The 18358-nt window shown below is 37.6% G+C and overlaps 1 protein-coding gene across 3 annotated transcripts in view; it reads left to right on the forward strand.

The window, feature by feature from the left end:
• LOC132828172 (6-phosphofructo-2-kinase/fructose-2,6-bisphosphatase 2-like) overlaps positions 1-16905 on the forward strand; it is a 77796-nt gene extending 60891 nt beyond the window's left edge. For 2 of the 3 annotated variants that reach the window (XM_060845102.1, XM_060845103.1), the window contains 3 exons: positions 1758-1820; positions 7221-7285; positions 16514-16905. In XM_060845102.1, coding sequence (XP_060701085.1) covers positions 1758-1820; positions 7221-7285; positions 16514-16573 — 188 coding nt within the window. In that variant the 3' untranslated portion in view covers positions 16574-16905. Of the gene's footprint in view, positions 1-1757; positions 1821-7220; positions 7286-16513 lie in introns of those variants that run through there. The other variant, XM_060845104.1, reaches the window with a different exon arrangement.
• The last annotated feature ends 1453 nt before the right edge of the window (positions 16906-18358 follow it).

Consider the following 18358-nt stretch of genomic DNA (forward strand, 5'->3'; position numbering starts at 1 on the left):
ATTTGAAATCTTTCTTGAATTTACTTAACAGCCCAGCTTCAACAACCTTCTCTGGTAAAGAATTCCACAGATTCACCAGCGTCTTGTGGAAAAAAATAAACTCTTCATCCCTGTTTTAAATGGACAACTGTTTACTCCAAGATTAGGCCACTGGTCCAAGACTCTGCCACAAAGGGAGCCAATCTATTCACATTGATCCTGCCAAGCCTCTAAGAACCGTAATGCTTCAATAAGTATTTTTAAATTATTCTACTGAACTCCAGTGAGAACAAACCCAACCTAGTCAACCTCTCATCATAAGAAAATCCTTCCACCTTTGTGAATTTTCTCTGAATTGCCTGCAAGCCAGAATATTTATCCCTGACCAAGGGGACCAAAACTATTTATAGTATATCAGCTGTGTTCTGACCAGTGTTTTGTATTGTTTTAGCAAGGTCCCTAAATTTATACTCCATTACATTTTAAGTAAAGACCAATATTCCATTTCTCTCTCCCGTTACCTGCTATATTCCAGCTTTTTGAGATTGTTGCACTAGAACCCTCAAATCCCTCTCTATGTTACAACTTTCTGCAGTCTTTACCCATTTAAATAATATTCAGCATCTCTAGTTTTTTTCCTATCACCAAACTGCAACTAATTTCTTTCAGCAAAAAGAGAGATATTGAACCCTGATTACCTTCCTAAGTTTCACCATCTCCATAACCATATAGCTATTTGTTTAAGGTTAAAACTTTAGGGTTTACGGAAGTTTTTTTTTCAAAGCTGGTTTAGCTCAAATTCCCTCTGGACTGTCATTATTCCAAAATGTTTGCAGACCCCAGACTCCAGCTAACTAACCCATCTATTCTGTTACTATATCTCTTCTACTTTTTTTCTACTCAATAAATAGTGGTGAATTATCTTTGAGCTGCAGTCACTAAAATCTGACATTTTAATATTTCTTTCCTATTTATTAACCTCTTAAGTCAACATGACTCCACCATCTTAAAATCACGAGACATCAAAAATACAGTTGCACTTATCCCATTTTAAACTACTAAAACACGTGAACCACGAACAAGATATTCATAGGTTTAACCGATTTGCAACCTTGCTTTTTCTTATAAAGCAAGGAAATAAAATATATATTTTGGATTGTGGAGACCAAAAAATTGCCAGTTTTTGAAACGTTTTGTACCATTATCTGACATCATATGATTCTAGGAGACTTTGTGTAGTATAAGTTAACATCCTTTTTCTTCATCTCGTGGAAACTGTTCTAAATCCAGTGTAGTTCATGAAATAAAAAGCAAGTGTAAGGCTCCACATGAAATGTTTAGTGAACTTAACTGAGTATTTATTGAGAATGAATCTGTGTATTTATTGAAATGCCTGAATGTTTCAGTATAAAGTGGAGTAAAGATTACAAGCTGATATAGAATCCACAATCTTCCTGTTTAGGGAAAGAGAAAATATGGCACAGGTACTTTTCTGAGGTTGAAGTAACTTTGCATTGATAAAATATCATGCAAAGTTATACCAAGTCTATTTGTGAATGATCAGCATTGACAACTATCAAGAGTCATTCTCCAGCATTGATACCTAACATTGCTAAAGTAGTTTTTTTTTAAAGCCACAAACAGATTAGTACATAACTGAGTGATCTTCATTCTAATTCAGTGCCCCCATGTGTAACAATGATGGAAAAGAGTTTTTTATGTACAGGACCAGCTTTATTTCTTGTAATTTTAATTTTTTTTGTTTTTGTTTATTACAGATGAGTTGCCATACCTGAAGTGCCCTCTACATACTGTGTTAAAACTAACACCTGTTGCCTATGGTCAGTAATCAAACATTATACTATCATTCAAATCTGTCTTTAACAGCGAGCACAGGAAATTGTGGGTCAGATGCTGAATTTGTTAAACTTGAAGAGCCCCTACAGTGTGGAAACAGGCCCTTCAGCACAACGAACCCACACTGACCTTCCGAAGAGCATCGCACCTGATCCATCCCTCTACCCTATCCTTGTAACACTGCATTTCCCATGGCTAATGCATCTAAAGTACACATTCCTGAGCACTGTGGGCAATTTAGCATGGCCAATCCACCTAATTTGCACATCTTTGGACTGTGGGAGGAAACCGGACCATCTGGCGGAAACCCACTCAGTCACAGGGTGAATGCGCAAATTCCAACACAGACAGTCACCCAAGGGTGGAATCGAATCCAGGTCCTTGGCACTATGAAGCAACAGTACTAACCACTAATCAACCGTGCCGCCCTGATTGTGGTTTTTATCATCCTAGAATAACCATTCTTCAATTTATATGTCCAAAATACATATAAATCTTGAAAAATGATATTGCAAAATGCTGGTACCACTTTTCACACTACAGGAAGTTCAAACAAAAAGATTTCAAAAAGTAAATGATGTACGGATTATGCTAAGTCATATACTGTCAAATCGTCTTGTCCAGGACTCAGAGACAGATTACAAGAATAAAAAATTAAAGGGGAAAACCATCTTTTATATTACATGAAAGGAGAATACTGCTTGGGTGGCAGATGTATTCTGTTAGAGGTCTTGCCATGGAGAATTTATCAGTTGACAGTTAACTGCCACGCTCTATTTAAATCTTAAATCAGGTAGATTAACTGATTTATCGGGGCGTTGGGCTCTAAGAAAATGAACCAATGAGTGGTTGCTATCTATTTTGTTGAGCTGAAATAGGTGCAGTGCATGTATATGGTCAATCTGTCTGCAACTTCTCAACATTTTTCAGCAATTCTCAAGTTTTGTATGACTAAATAACATCTATAGAGTTCTTAAATACAATTTATAGGGATATATCCCCATAGTCATGCTCTATTTCAACTTATTTACTGCTGCCTGTGGTTTTACTTTCAAACATGTATTACAGTAATGATGTTACTAAACTATGGAAGCAAGACTTGGTTTATATATTCCAGAATTGGCCTAGTTATCCTTGATTACTATTTAGTTCTATTTTCTTTCTTTCTTGGGAAAGAAATTTGATTATAATTTTGCACAGTACAGCTTATGTATTCACAATTATGTTTAATAAGTGTCACGCTCTGTGTCCAAATGAGACACAACAACATTTGAGGGCATGGGAATATCATGAATGGGGATCTAACGTATTTTCTAGAATTCACATTTCCGACTTCAATTCTGTTTTCATTTTGTTAAGTTATGTTTCTCTCCTTTTTTCCTTTGCTATCTCTGTCTCTCCAGTTATCTCTTTGAGTCATCCACTGAGGACTATTTTCTAGACTTTGCATGCCTCTCACACATAACACTGTTGCCCTAGTCCCACCGGTCCATAACATAAAATAAAAATACTTTTTCTAGTAACCAAGATGGGTAATTAGATACTTTTATCAGATTTTAAACAACAATTTGTGGGCGGCATGGTGGCACAGTGGTTAGCACTGCTGCCTCAAAGCGCCAGAGACCCGGGTTCAATTCCCGACTCAGGCGGGAATTCTCCCCATGTCTGCGTGGGTTTCCTCCGGGTGCTCCGGTTTCCTCCCACAGTCCAAAGATGTGCAGGTTAGGTGAACTGGCCATGCTAAATTGCCCGTAGTGTTAGGTAAAGGGGTAAATGTGGGGGAATGGGTGGGTTGCGCTTTGGCGGATCGGTGTGGACCTCAGGGCCTGTTTCCACACTGTAAGTAATCTAATCTAATCATAATCCATCAACCAGTTTTCCTAATCAATAAAATTATGGGTTTATTATCAATTAAACCTTATTCTTTAAAGTTACAATACTTAATAATATAAAAGCATAAATACTTATCCCTCTAAATATCCTTTAAAAAGCACCTCCTTTTCATGAAAATAAATGCTTTGTTTGCAAGAGATTGGCTTTCTGACAAAAAAAAAGTCAGTTGTTCTTGAAGACAAAATGTGAAAGCGTGGAAGGTGTTGAAGTTTGTTTCTGTAATATTCTGACATGTGTGGTGAAATGGCATGGATGCCCCTGAAGTTTTACAAACAAACTAAGAGAAAAAAACTTGATGTTTCTTCAACCACTTTTTCAAAGAACATCAGGTTTCACCCTGAACTCAACTATAAAAGGTTTACTTTGCAGAAATTAGGGACAGCTGGGCAAGTTGTTCTTAGCAAACTTTCCTCCAACTCGTACTTAGCAGGCTTCTTTCCAACGGAGCTTAATAAATCAAGAACCTCTACAAACCGATCACTGTTCAAAATACCCATCAGGGGTCTACAGCAAAGCAAATAATTATCACCAGTAATGTGATTTCAATGAAACCTTGTTAATTGTGAACTGTCAATGACTTTTTAAAGAACTATTCCAAGTACCTCCATAAAACCTGTTACAAATTCAGTTTCCACAATCCTTCAAAACTTAAGTTTAAGTAACCCCTTTGCTAACACAATTCTGTAACTAACTATTAGAATGTGTACAAGAGTACAAAGGATGCAATTTGATTTATTTTTCACCTTTTCTAGAATCCGTTCCTAACTTCCATTCAGTTTCTTTAAGGTCAGAAACTTTTTAAACTGAAGAATCCTCATGTTCATCCCAAATCCTATCACAAATCATTGATTCTATAACATACTTTAAATTGGCAATAGGAGACATATCATAGTCATAAAGTAATATTTATAGCTGCATTTACTGTCGCTGCAGCTGCAGAGGTGCAGCTATGTCACAAGTCACCTCAGGATCTGTAACATCATTGACAGCAATGCCTGCAACAAAAATAATATTTTGGATGCCTGCTGATCATTGCCTCACAGGCAACCCCCAATCACCCTGCTCGCTGTTTCGTCACCTTGTTTGTCACACCAATCACCTTGCATTTGCTATCTCTCTTCTCGACCCTCTCACTATTCTGCCCCAAACCCTTGACACCTCACTTCCTCACTGCTGCTTCACTATCCGAGCGGGTGACAAAAGAGTGAGCAACTAGAGGAAGTGACTGGTCAAAGTAGCACCAACAAACTTACAACAGTGATATAAGTGGCACTGACTGTCTGTTCCAATGTGGTGGTAGAAGATAGTGATATTTATAAGCAAGGAAAAATGAGCAATGTGATTTTAATACTATTATCCTGGTATTCAAATCCTTTTATGTTCCACTGCTTTCCCTCTTTACCATTTCTTCCACCTGAACAATCTTTTGAGAATATTGCATTCCTCTAACTTATTAAATATTATTCAACCCCAAATTATTCACCCCACATAGAGGCTTCGCCATATCTTCAGATGTCTAGGGCTTTAAGCTGTAATATTCCCTTTGCTAAAACTCTCCACTTCTCTCTTTTGCCTAACATTATTTAACGCCCTTTGGAAGTTGTTCCAATGTCTTTCTTTGATTAGTTCTCCGTTTTTGTCTCTTTACCATTTTTAGCATATTTTATTACATTGAAAGTGTTGTGTAGCAAGTTGTTATTTATATTGGTAGACATGGGGACTTTTAATCTGCCAAGGATGCCCACCCATATGGTATAGCCATATATACCATTTCCTGGGAAAGTTCAAAGAAAAACATGGGAAACCTTCATCCAGTTTAAGGAGCACCTGAGGGAATTTCATTTCCAAGTACCTGATGACAATCAAGTAAAGTGGCAGGATATTGCAGGAAGCTGTAAATCTTCCAACTCCCAAATAACCTTCAATCTGTCCTGGAAAGTGGAAATCTCCTTTCTAGTAAACTGTTTCTTCAGCAACTTTCTGAAGGACTGTCCCTAATCCTTATTTATCAGTTGCTTTAATATTCTGTTGCAGAAATTGAGAGCTCTGAAAGTAAATTCTTCTGACCACTAACTTATTGAAGATTTTATTTACTCCTGGATTCCACAATCTGTTTCAAACAATCTATCAAGCTGAATATAATCCAATTTCATGTCACTTTTAAATTTTCCATTTTCTGAAAATTAATATATAACTACTTCACTTTGCATCCATTACAGTAATAAGACAAATTAAAATCAAAGGATTGTGGATGCTGGAAATTTGAAACAGAAGTACAAAATGTTGGAGAAACTCAGCAGATATTTTCTCATGATCTCCATAATCTCATTGAATGATGGAACAGGCTGAAAGGGCTGAATGGCCTACTACTGATCCCATGTTTGTATCTCTGCCAACATCGTGAGAGAAAAGAGTTAGTATTTCAAGTCCAGTGACCCTTCTGAACAGGGACAATAGGTTATAAAATATAAATATAAATATCTGGTTTTACAATTATAGCGATTGCTGACCAGCTAGCTTTTATAGCTTAGTTGATCAATCATATACAATGTGATAAGCATAAGACTAGATTCCTCACACATTAACATAGTAAAGAAAGTAACAAGTTACATGCAGCCTTCAAACATAAAGTGATAAACATTTCTGTGAAATGTGCTATCCAATGTGATAACATTGGAATTTGATGTCAATAAGGAAAATGTTAAACATTTGCTAATCTGAAAGGGCAAACTGAAATCCCAAGCCACACCCCTGGGCATAGGAGAAAGGTTGAGCCTTCCTATTGCCATTTAGACAGCTGAAGTTCCAGAAGTGGAATGATGGTTATACACCAGAGCATTTGCATTTATACCATCAGACAACCAGACTTCTCAATCATTGTCCGATCGATCAATGAAAATTGGCATTCTATTGAATCCCTCTGTATAATTTCAAGAAGTGTAGGTAATGTCAGAAATGATGAAGCTGTTAAGACAAATAAAGTGGATGGAGATGATATCTGTGGTGATTCCACTCATTTGTAGACATATTTTGGCAATTCACATTCAGCATATTAAGGCTGCCAAATAAATAAATAATATAAATGTATAAAAGAACCTCAAACTTTGTAATTGTTTTTTTTTAGAAAATAATTTTATAAATACCAATTCATAAAATTCATTAAACAGAACTTCCAGATACATTTTTCTTAAAAATGTATTAAATTTGGAAAAATTACCGAACTTCCACATCAGAGAACAAAATAGAATAAAGCAACACGATATGTTCAAGTCAGGGTTTCATGATTTTCCTTCCTTCACCGTTGATCTAATAAACACTGAGTATTTCAAACAGTAAATCAGGATTAATATAAGGAAAGTTTGATTTTATCTTTTCGTATTCAGATGCATTTGGATTCGGCAATCAACATTGACAATTAAAAGAAATCTGAGTGTTCACACTATGCTGCTTATAATTTCTATATTCATACTTAAGACTTTATTTTCTTTCAGGATGCAAAATGGAATCAGTTTACTTAAATGTAGAGGCAGTAAACACACACCGCGAACGGCCACTGGTAAAGATTCTTTGTTTTTGACTATCTCCACAGTATTGTGTGTTAAGGCTTAGATTACAATGTAAATGGTCTTTTTTGTCTTATTTTTCTTTTTTGAATAATTATTATTCTCTGTACATGCACATTATTGGGAAAACTAGCACTTCCTGCCCATCCAATATTGCTGTTGAATATAGCTGTGCCTGGTAAAGATGCTTGTACAGTGAAGAAAAAGAAAACAGATAATTCATTGCACAGATGCAAGCCAAAACTAGCACCTTATCCCATCTTCCAGATCTTAACAGTGAAGTTATAAATTTGGGTGTGGAGTTATAGAACTTTGATTCACTGATCAAAAGGGAATGACAACAGATAATCAGTGTATTGATGTTGGACTGTCCACTTCACACAACAACCTGCTGACTGAGCTGGTGAGATTCATAACGTGTGAAATAGGACAGGAAATAGGCTATCTGACCTCTCTAACATTCAATAAGATCATGGCTAATTTTATCGTGGACTCAGTTCCACTTACCTGCCTACTCACCACAACCCTTAATTTCTTTACAGCTCAAAAATTTAACTATCTTTGCCTTAAGAACATTCAACAAGGCAGCCTCAACTACTTCACTGGGCAAGGAATTCCACAGATTCACAACGCTTTGGGTGAAGAATTCGCTGGCAAATGGGACTAGATTAGGTTACGATATCTGGTCAGCATGGATGATGTGGACTGTTCCCATGCTGTACATCTCTATGATTCTAATGTTCTGGGGATCTGGATTCGAATCCTGCCCATTACAGATGGTGAAATTTGAATTCAATGTTTTAAAAAATCTGGAGTTGGAAATTTACTGATAACCATGAAATCATCGTCAATTGTCAGGGACAAGCCCATATGGCTCACTATCGTCCTTCAGGGACGGAAATCTGACATTCTCACCTCGTCTGGTCTTGTCAGTCCAGACCCACAGTGATACTCAACTGCCTTCTAAAATGGCCAAGGTGATCAATTATACTGGCTGTTACGAAGTCTCAACAAAGAAATAAAACCAGATGAATCACCTGGCTTTGAGCTAGGCACATTAATGACTAAAAAGAAAACAACCCTTACTAACACCTGCATTATAATGCCAAAATTGGGACTAGTCAAACAGCAGCCTGACATGGTCATGCTTACAGAATCTTACCTTATAGACAAGGTCCCAGATGCCACAATTACTATCCCTGGATATCTCCTGTCCCACCAACAGGACAAACCCAGTGGAGATGGTGGCACAGTGGTATACAGTTGAGAAGGAGTTGCACTGGGAGTCATCAACATTAACTCTGGAACCCATGAAGTCTGATGATATTAGATTATACATGGGAAAGGAAACCAGCTTATTGCCACATATCATCCTCCCTTGGCTGGTGAAACAGTACTCCTTTACGTGGAACAGCACTTAGCGAAAGCATAGAGATTGGCAAGAGTACATAACACTGTCTGATTGGTGGATTTCAATGCTCATCAGCAAGAATGGTTGAGCAGCTACACAACTGATTCAAGCCCGTCAGGTTCTCAAGAACGTAGCTGGATTAGTGGTGCTGGAAAAGCACAGCAGTTCAGGCAGCATCCGAGGAGCAGTAAAATCAACATTTCGGCAAAAGCCCTTTTGCCCGAAACATTGAGATTACTGCTCCTCGGATGCTGCCTGAACTGCTGTGCTTTTCTAGCACCCCAATCCAGAATCTGGTTTCCAGCATCTGCAGTCATTGTTTTTACCAAGAACATAGCTAGCCAAGACTGGGTCTGCAGCAGATGGTATGGGAATCAATAAGAGGAAAAAACATGCTTGACCTCACCTTTACCAATCTGCCAGCTGAAGATGCGTCTGTCCATGACAGTGATGGTAAAAATGACCACCGCATTGTCCTTGTATTGCCTTCACATTGAGAATACCCTCAATTGTGTTATGTGCTACCATCACTTTACTAAATGGGACAGGCTTCAAATAGATTTAGCAACTCAAGACTGGGCATCCATAAGATGCTGTGGCTGTCAACTGCAGCAAAATTATACTCCAGCACAACCTGCAAACTTTTGGTCTGGCATATTCCCCAGTCAACCATGACAATCAAGCCAATCTTTGCTCAATGGAGAGTGCAGTAACTCATCACCCGACACCCCAGTGCCTATCCATCAGCTAAAAGGCACAAGTCTGAATTGTGATGGAATGTTTCCCACTTGTCTGGATAAGTGTTGGTCCATCAGCACTCAAGCTTGACACCATGTAGGAAAGAAACCAATCTGCTTGATTAGCACCATAATCAGAGGCATCCACTTCCATCACTACCAATGCTTAGTAGCAGCAGTATGCTATCTAGGGATGCACTGCAGAAATTCACCCAAGATCCTTCCAAATTTATCACCACTTCCATCTGGAAGGACAAGGACAGCGGATACATTGAAACCCAACCACCAGCAAATCTCCCCCCAGCCACTCACCATCCTGATTTAGTAATATATTACCGTTCCTTTGCTGTCACTGGGTCAAAATCCTGGAACCCCCTTAAAGGCATTGTGGGTCTACCTACAGCGCACAAACTGCAGTGGTACCTGCTTGATTGACATTATATTTGCAAACATTTACTCCCATCACCACCAATGCTCAGTAGCAGCAGTACCTACAAGATGCACTGCACAAGTTCACCAAGGCTCCTTAGATAAAAACTCACAACCTCTTTCATCGAGAAGGACAAGGGCAGTAGATACATGGGAACCCCACCACCTGCAAGTTCCCCTCCAAATCAGTCACCATTCTGACTGGGAAGTGTATCACTGTTCCTTCAGCAATGCTGCATGAACATCCTGGAATTTCCTTCCTAGCAGCATTGTGGGTGTACCTACATCAAATGAACTGCAGTAGTTTAAGAAGGCAGCTCACTATTAGGGCTGCAATAAGGAGGAATCTTATAATTTGGACAGTGGTGGAACTTTGAAATTCTCTCCCTCTGCGCTGTTGAGGCTTAGTGGTTATGTATATTCAAGATATAGATGGATGGCTTTCCTGACATTAAAATCATTTTGGGTTATGGAAATAATGCAGGAAAAATGATGTTGAAACAGAAAATCTGTCATGATCAAATTGTGAATGGTACAGCAGGCAAAAGTGCTAAATGGCCTATTCTTGCTTCTAATTGTCATAAGTAAATTTACTTGAGAAAATATTTGAGAAGGCTTGAATGGAGCTTAAACAATCACGTATACTGCTTGGCTGGAATAGCCTGTTTCTGTACAGTATATGCGCTGTTGTTCCCTCCTTTGCTCTGGATTCCTACCCACAAAATTCATGACTTCAGCATTCTGCTAATATCTTTATTATAACCACTCTTTGGTGCTCGGCCGTTTAGATCTAAGTTACTTTTTAATGAGTCTTAATTACTATTGAATAATTTCACTAGGTTTGAAAATTAATTTTTTTTTTACAATTATCAAGTCCCATTCATAGAGTCGTAGAGATGTACAGCATGGAAACAGACAAACTCACTCATGCTGACCAGAAATCTAAAATTAACCTAGTCCCATTTGCCAGCACTTGGCCCATATCCCTCTAAACTCTTCCTATTCATCTACTCATCTAAGATGCCTTTTAAATGTTGTAATTGTATCAGCCTCCACCACTTCCTTTGGCAGCTCATTTCATACACGCATCACTCTCTGTGGAAAATGTTGCCCCTTAGATAATTTTTAAATCTTTTCCCTATCACTCTCTAGTTTTACCCTGGATAAAGACCTTGGATAATCATCCTATCCATGTCCCTCATGATTTTATAAACCTCTAAATGGTCACCCCTCGGCCTTTGAAGATGCAGGGGCAATAGCCCCAGCCTATTCAGCCTCTCCCTATAGCTCAAACCTTCCAAACATGGCAACACCTTTGTAAATCTTTTCTGAACCTTTTCAAGTTTCATAATATCCTTCCTATAGCAGGGACATTGGAATTGAAAGTGGTATTTGAAAAGTGGCGTAACATGATCTCCCAACTCCTTTACTCAATGCACTGTCCATTGAAGGCAGCATACTAAATGCCTTCTTCACTATCCTATCTACCTGCACTTTCACTTTCAAGGAACTATGAACATGCACTCCATGGTCTCTTTTTGTTCTCCCCAGGACTTCCCATAAGTGTATAAGATTTGTCCTTATTTGCCTTTCCAAAATGCAGCACCCCACATTTATCTAAGTTAAACTTCCTCGATCCTTTGGTCCATCTGATCAAGACCCCATTGTACTCTTGAGGTAATCTTCTTCACTGTCCTCTACATCTCCAATTTTGGTGTCATCTGCAAACTTGTTAACCATATGTCCTATGTTCTCATCCAAATCATTTATATAAACCGCTACTCACAGGCCTTCAGTCTGAAAAGCAGCCCTCTAACACCACCCTCCGTCTTCTATCTTCATGCCAGTTTTGTATCCAAATGGCTAGTTTTCCCTGTATTCCATGTAATCTAACATTGCTAGCCAGTCAAATGCCTTAAGTCCATATAGATCATATTCACTGCTCTGCCCTCATCAATCCTCATTGTTACTTCTTCAAAAAACTCAGTCAAGTTAGTGAGACATGATTTCCCACACACAAAACCATATTGATCATCCCTAATCAATACTTGCTTTTCCACTGTCGATACCTTTCTCCACAGTAAACAGATAGCAATTCCAATCCTCAGGGCAGACAATTGAATTTAAGTATTTCCATGATTTGTATTCAGCACTATGTAACTTCTCCATCTAACAATGCTTTGTCACTTAAATTTACCCAATCAAATGTCTTAGAACAGATTGTATAGGCAATATCGAGATTTTCTGATGGGCTGCAGTTTTGAACTAAATTATTAGAAACTAGTTTTAACTAAATAAATATTTAAGTGTTCTCATTTTCTTACTACAATTTTCCAAGGTCAGTTCATTGATAGAATTCAGAAAATCATGGAAAGACAATTGAACCCATGAAAACTTTCCAAACAGAAGTTTGTTGAGACAATGTGCAGAGTAAGGGTGGGGGGGGGAATGCTCAAGATGCAAGCACATGTTTTCAAGCAAGTGATGGTGCAGTACAACTCCCAAGCTGTTTGATAATTAGAGCACTTGACCCTTTGGTCATATCATGACACTATTCCTATGTGTCACCTTATAATATGAACGAGCATAGAGACAGGTTGTGTTCATCCTCTACAACAGATCCTATCATCAAATAGTACAGCCTATTGACTCGGACACTGTTTCCCTAAGATAGTCACTAGTGAGATGTAACATGTAAGAAATGAAATGGTCATTGGCACCCTGGAGTTTGTGGTCAAACCAACTGTCTCAGCTTTGCATATTTCTGGCAAACATATTTGCAGATATTTATGCTCATATCTGTTCACAGACTAGGATGGCACACATCCCTCTCATGCAGTCATGTTCTTTTTTTTCAAATAGGTGTGGTAAGTTGAGAAATCCATTAGGATTATTAAGGAACCCATTTATAATCAGGAAAATAACAAAAAAGGTTGAGATTATTATTAAAGTGCAGTATCTTGAGCATTACTGTGTGCTTTCCACCACTACTTATATATTTTACCATTGATCTGATAGCTGTGGTTATGAATTAGAATACATGAGAAAGATAAAATGACATGCAGAACATGCCACCACCAAATTTAACATTAAAAAAAAAGTTCTGATCAGTTTGAGACATTCGCTGATTGACATTTACTGATTTACATGAACTGATTGAAAAGTTGCATCACCAACTGGGCTGCATCATGTGCAATTTCCACACATAGTAAAGTCAATTAGTGCATGTCACAAATTGATCAGAACTTCTTTGAATGTTAAATTTGGTGGTGACGTGTTCTACATGACATTTTATCTTTCTCATGTATTCTAATTCATAATCACAGCTATCAGGACAATAGTAAAATATAAACAATCACAAGTCCACCTGTGGATTGTCCCCACTGGAATGCCACTTGTCATACCTTACTAATCAGAGCATATTTTCTAACCCTACCCACCAAACAATTGCCAATCTACATTACAAGATCACATACAGTTCAAAGAACTCTTATTTTCATTAATAATTATCACATAGGATCTTGTTAAAAGTCTTCTCCAAAAACACATCATCCATTAACAGTGTACTGCTTACATTATTGCTTGCTTGGAGGAGGTTAGAAATGGGAAGGGCAAGGCCATCAAGAGTGAAATTTTAAAATGAAGTGATTAGGTCAGAGTTCAGGCAGGGACAGGTAAAGGGATCATGCAAGTTAGTGTTGTAGGCATTAGAGTTTTGACATGTACAATTCTAGGAGAGCATTAGAATTCTTGTCCAGAGTGTTTGAGCAGCTGATGAGTTGAGGTAGGCAATAAGAAGAATGTAGAAATAGGTAGTCTTCTTGAACCACTGCAAAACGTATGGTTTAGGTACGCCCACAGTGCTATTTGTTCAGGAGTTTTTTTTACAGTGAAGGAACTGGGATATTGTGTCAAGATGGTGTGAGACTTTGCGAGGATCTTGCATGTGGAGTTTGCAAGATTTTGCTTTCCTTGACCTTCAGTTTGGGATGGATTGTGGGCAGCATTCCATCCCAATTTCAAGGGCCTCCGTGGCTGCATTAGAGCGGCTGCGTGTGCACACAGATGCACAGCTTAGGGGGAACGTTGAGTGTGGATTTGAATGGTGCTGTTGAAAATGGCTTGGCAAGTTGTAATAGTGCATCTCATAGATGGTATATGCTGTAGCCGAAGTATGGTGGTGATGATGAAACTAATGATCAAGACAGTGGATAAGGCATCAGGCTGCTCGTCCTGAAGTCCATGTGGCTCACCATAATTCCCAGAATTTGACCTTCTTTTGTAGCCATGGCAGTTATGCGGCTACTCCAGTTAAATTTCTGATCAGTGATGACTCTGCTTCAGGATGTTGATCCCGGCAGCTTCAGTGATGTTAATGCTTCTGTATGTCAATCAGACTTTGGCCAGAGCTTCTTTTGTTGATAATTGCTTAGTAGTAATGTGGAGCAATCCTGAATGTAATCCATGTTTTGCAACATTGGATAAACACCTAAATGCAGTACTGTCATAGACTAATCATGGACAATTGAATTGATTCTAACAATGCCCTTGAATGGGGACCCATCTTGCAGGTAATTCAAAGTTTGTGGAACAAATTCTTAGGTCAAACCATTGAACTCAACTAACCATCCTGACTGGAGTGTTGCCAACATTTTCTGTTTTTGTGTCAAATGTTTTGTTATCATGACTCTCGCTTATAGGGCATGTTTGACAGGTGTATTTGTGCCTCGAAATAGCTGATGATCTTATCTAATTATTAGAGATGCAGTGTCTGCTTATCTCAAAGAAATTTGAAGCAAAGTCTTCAATGGTAAATACAGCCGTCAATTTGAAACCATCAAGAATATCTGACATAAACATTCCAGTTCGTCATACCAAAAATAATGACATGATTCAAGATTTAATTGGTGTCCACCAGAAGTATTGTTATTTGTTTTGTATTTCAAGGATGATTGCAATGTTCATTGTCACTATTACTGTGTTGATTACTCTTCTTTTCCTGTTTATTCTTCACTAAATTTATCAAGTGGCACAACCTGAACTGTGATAGAATATGTATCCGATCTATCATTAAAGCTATATTTTAGTAAGCCAGAGGAAATTTATCATTGTTCTTTGGTGGACTGTGGTTAAGACTTTTGAACTTGCTGTTTTCATCTGGATATCAGCCATTCGAAATTTACCCCCTTTTGTAAGAATTGTACAGTAAAGCTTGGGTGACTGTGTGCTGTAAGTAGGATGCCAAGAGGCTGCAGGGTGACTTGGATGAGTGGGCAAATGCAATATAATGTGGAAAAATGTGAGGTTATCTACTTTGGTCACAAAAACAGGAAGGCAGCTTATTATCTGAATGGTGGCAGTTTAGGAAAAGAAAAGGCGCAACAAAACCTGGCTGTCATGATGGAACAGTCACTGAAGGTTGGCATGGCAATTGCAGTAGGTGGTGTGGGAAGCTAATGGCATGTTGACCTTCATAGTGAGATGATGAGAGTATCGAACTAAGGATGTCTTACTACAGTTATACAGGGTTTTGGTGAGGCAGCACCTTGAATTTTGTGTGCAGTTTTGGCCTACTAGTCTGAGGAAGAACATTCTTGCTGTTAAGGGAATCCAGCAAAGATTCACCAGACTGAATCCCAGGCTGGCAGGATTGACATAAGAGGAAAGACTGGATCGACTGGACTTGTTCTCACTGGAATTTAGAAAAATGAGAGAGGGATTTCATAGAAACATGTAAACTCCTAATAGGACAGGGCAGGCTAGATGCAGGAAGAATGGTCCTAATGTTAGGGAAGTCCAGAACTAGGGGGTCACAGTCTAAGAATAAGGGGTAAGTCATTCAGGACTGAAATGAGGAGAAATTTCTTCACTCAGAGTTGTGAGTCTGTGGAATTCTCTCCACAGGCAGCTGTTGGGTCAGTTCTTTAAATATATTCAAGAGGGAGCTGGATGTGGCCCTTGTGGCTAAAGGGATCAAAGAGTATGGAGAAAAAGTGGGAATGGGATACCGACATTGCATGATCAGCCATCATCGTATTGAATGGTGGTGCAGGATGTTTCTATGTTAATAAGGGTCAATATGGGTTCTTCTTCATGAGTCACTCTAAGGAAAATGTAGTGTCAAAACTAAAGTGCCTAAAGCCTAACAAGGATTGTCTTGGATGTAAGGGATAATAAATAATTCCAGCATTCAAAGCAGGAAAAGCTGTATAAAAAAACTTTTAATCTTAAATTAACCTGTTTCATCACTCCAGCAGTAACATTAGATCACCTCCTGCAGGCAAAGGACACCTGCTAACAATGTGATTTGAGTAAAATGCTAAGCAGTCTGTTGGGTACTTGGATGAAAAAAAATCATCTTGGCAAGCTTTCCCCTACAATTTGAATAGGTTCTTCAATCAATTCAAGGATTATTTACTGGGAATGCTTCTATTAGGTTTGTTCTAAGTTTAGATTTGGTCACTTTCCAAAGAAAAATGAGGTTCTGCCTCTATTACTTAGTTATTCTGAAAAGAAAGGTGATCCCCACAAATATATATTGCTGCAGAATCAAATATGCTACTGCATTCTTCACAAAATGAATTTTTGACTTTGAATTTGACCAATGTTCTGTTATGATCTATTAACTCTTCTCTCTTCTGCAGAATGTTTCATTAAATCGCACCCGGGAGGAGGCATTGAGTACTGTGCCACATCAGAAGTAATTGGAGATTTTTCAATGAGTATCTCAACTAGTTATTAAATTGGTGTTCATTTGGACCCACTGGAATTAATTTACCAAGAATGTAACAAACAGTGATCTTAGTATCTTTTAGAACCATGGGGTTATAATATAATCTGAGATCTGTTTTTATATAATTTTCTTGATTTTTGCAGACGTACAATCTAAATCACAAATCTTAATTAACTTGCTATTTGACAAGAATTCTATTTCTGTTAATAGCCAGAAACTAGCTGGCTAAAAGAGGTAATTATGATTGAACCTATCTTTAATCTTGGAATTCTGATAGACATCGCCAAATGAACAGATGAAATATGGAAAATATTTTCACAACTGGATTGCTTAATTGTGTCATGTGAATTATAAAGTCAGTCTCAAAGTGAAGATATTCTTGTACTTCACGCATACCTGACAGAATCATGTTTGTTACAAATATTCCATTTTAATTTTTTGTTCATCTGTATTAGTCATTGTGAAAGTAATATGTCAAATTTAATATATTTTAATCTTTATTTATTTCCCTATAAATTTTTAAAACTTTTTCAGTGAAACTAATAATGTTTCATTCCTCCAGAGTACAATATTGTGTGTTAAATGAATTTGATTCAAATTCTTGTTTTTTAAAGTCTCGTCAAGGTCACTTGAAAATCAGGTTGTCTTCTCAAAAGCTTTTGTTTTACTGGTAGTGTAAAATAGCAGCTAAACCAAATAAAAACCTCAAAAAATAAAATAGATTAGTTGTACATCATGCTGGATAGCATACACTGCCAGACACTCCTCATTTTAAATTAAAATGACACTTCAACACTAATTTGGAACATTTTTACCAAGGTCAAACTTGGTTATTTTGAAGCAGATGTTTCTTCTCAACTGCTGTATAACAGGCCTTAATCCTGTTTTGTTATTTATAGCATTTTATGTTTGTTATGAGGACAATCATTTTTTTAAATAAAAAGAGGTGGGTATTTTTGTAGGGTGGTAGACAAGTGATTTTTTTTTGTTAGTACAATTGTTCTGAATTGTTTTGCTTCATTTCTGTTGCACATATTCCACATGTGTTTTTTGGTAGCTACTATGATAATGTTTAATAGAACTGGAAAACTATCTAGCAATGCAGAGTTGCAACAAGGAAGCCACAACTAACAAGATGGAGGCCTCAGTATTTTGTATTGATAACTGAGTTTCAGCAAAATGACTTGTGGACTGCATAACCACAATTTCAATTGTGCTTAAGCTTTTAACTACTTAATTAATAGGGCTTGAGATATTTTATGTGGCCAGATTATTAATTAGAAATCAGTAATTTCTCAATACTGCACCGTCAAAAATTTCAAGATTAACAAAATGCTAATCAGGTATTCATCTTGTTGAGTTTCTTTCCAATCGCAAGTGGATCTTCAAACCTTATTTGTACTACAGTAAAATTTGTGAATTTAATTTTAACATGTCAAATGTTATTGTGGCGTTCAATTGCAAGTGTCCTTATTTTCAAAATGACTATTTCCTGTACTATAAACATTCTCCAATGAAATCTAGAACTCTTTGGTTAGCAATCATTGCCACAGAGAAACTTTTGTATAACTGAGATTAAAGCATTTAATCCCTAAGAAGAGTTTCTCTGTGCTATGCATGCTGTGTAAATAGTTCCCAAGTCAACAAAAGCCATTTATTCACAAAAGCTGTAGCACCTGTCTCTAAATGGGGTGAATTGATCCCAAGAAGTTGTGGGCTGAAAAGTAGTGAGCCTCAAAATAAACTATTGGTGATT

Source organism: Hemiscyllium ocellatum, chromosome 26, assembly GCF_020745735.1.
Source record: "Hemiscyllium ocellatum isolate sHemOce1 chromosome 26, sHemOce1.pat.X.cur, whole genome shotgun sequence".
Classification (NCBI taxonomy): domain Eukaryota; kingdom Metazoa; phylum Chordata; class Chondrichthyes; order Orectolobiformes; family Hemiscylliidae; genus Hemiscyllium; species Hemiscyllium ocellatum.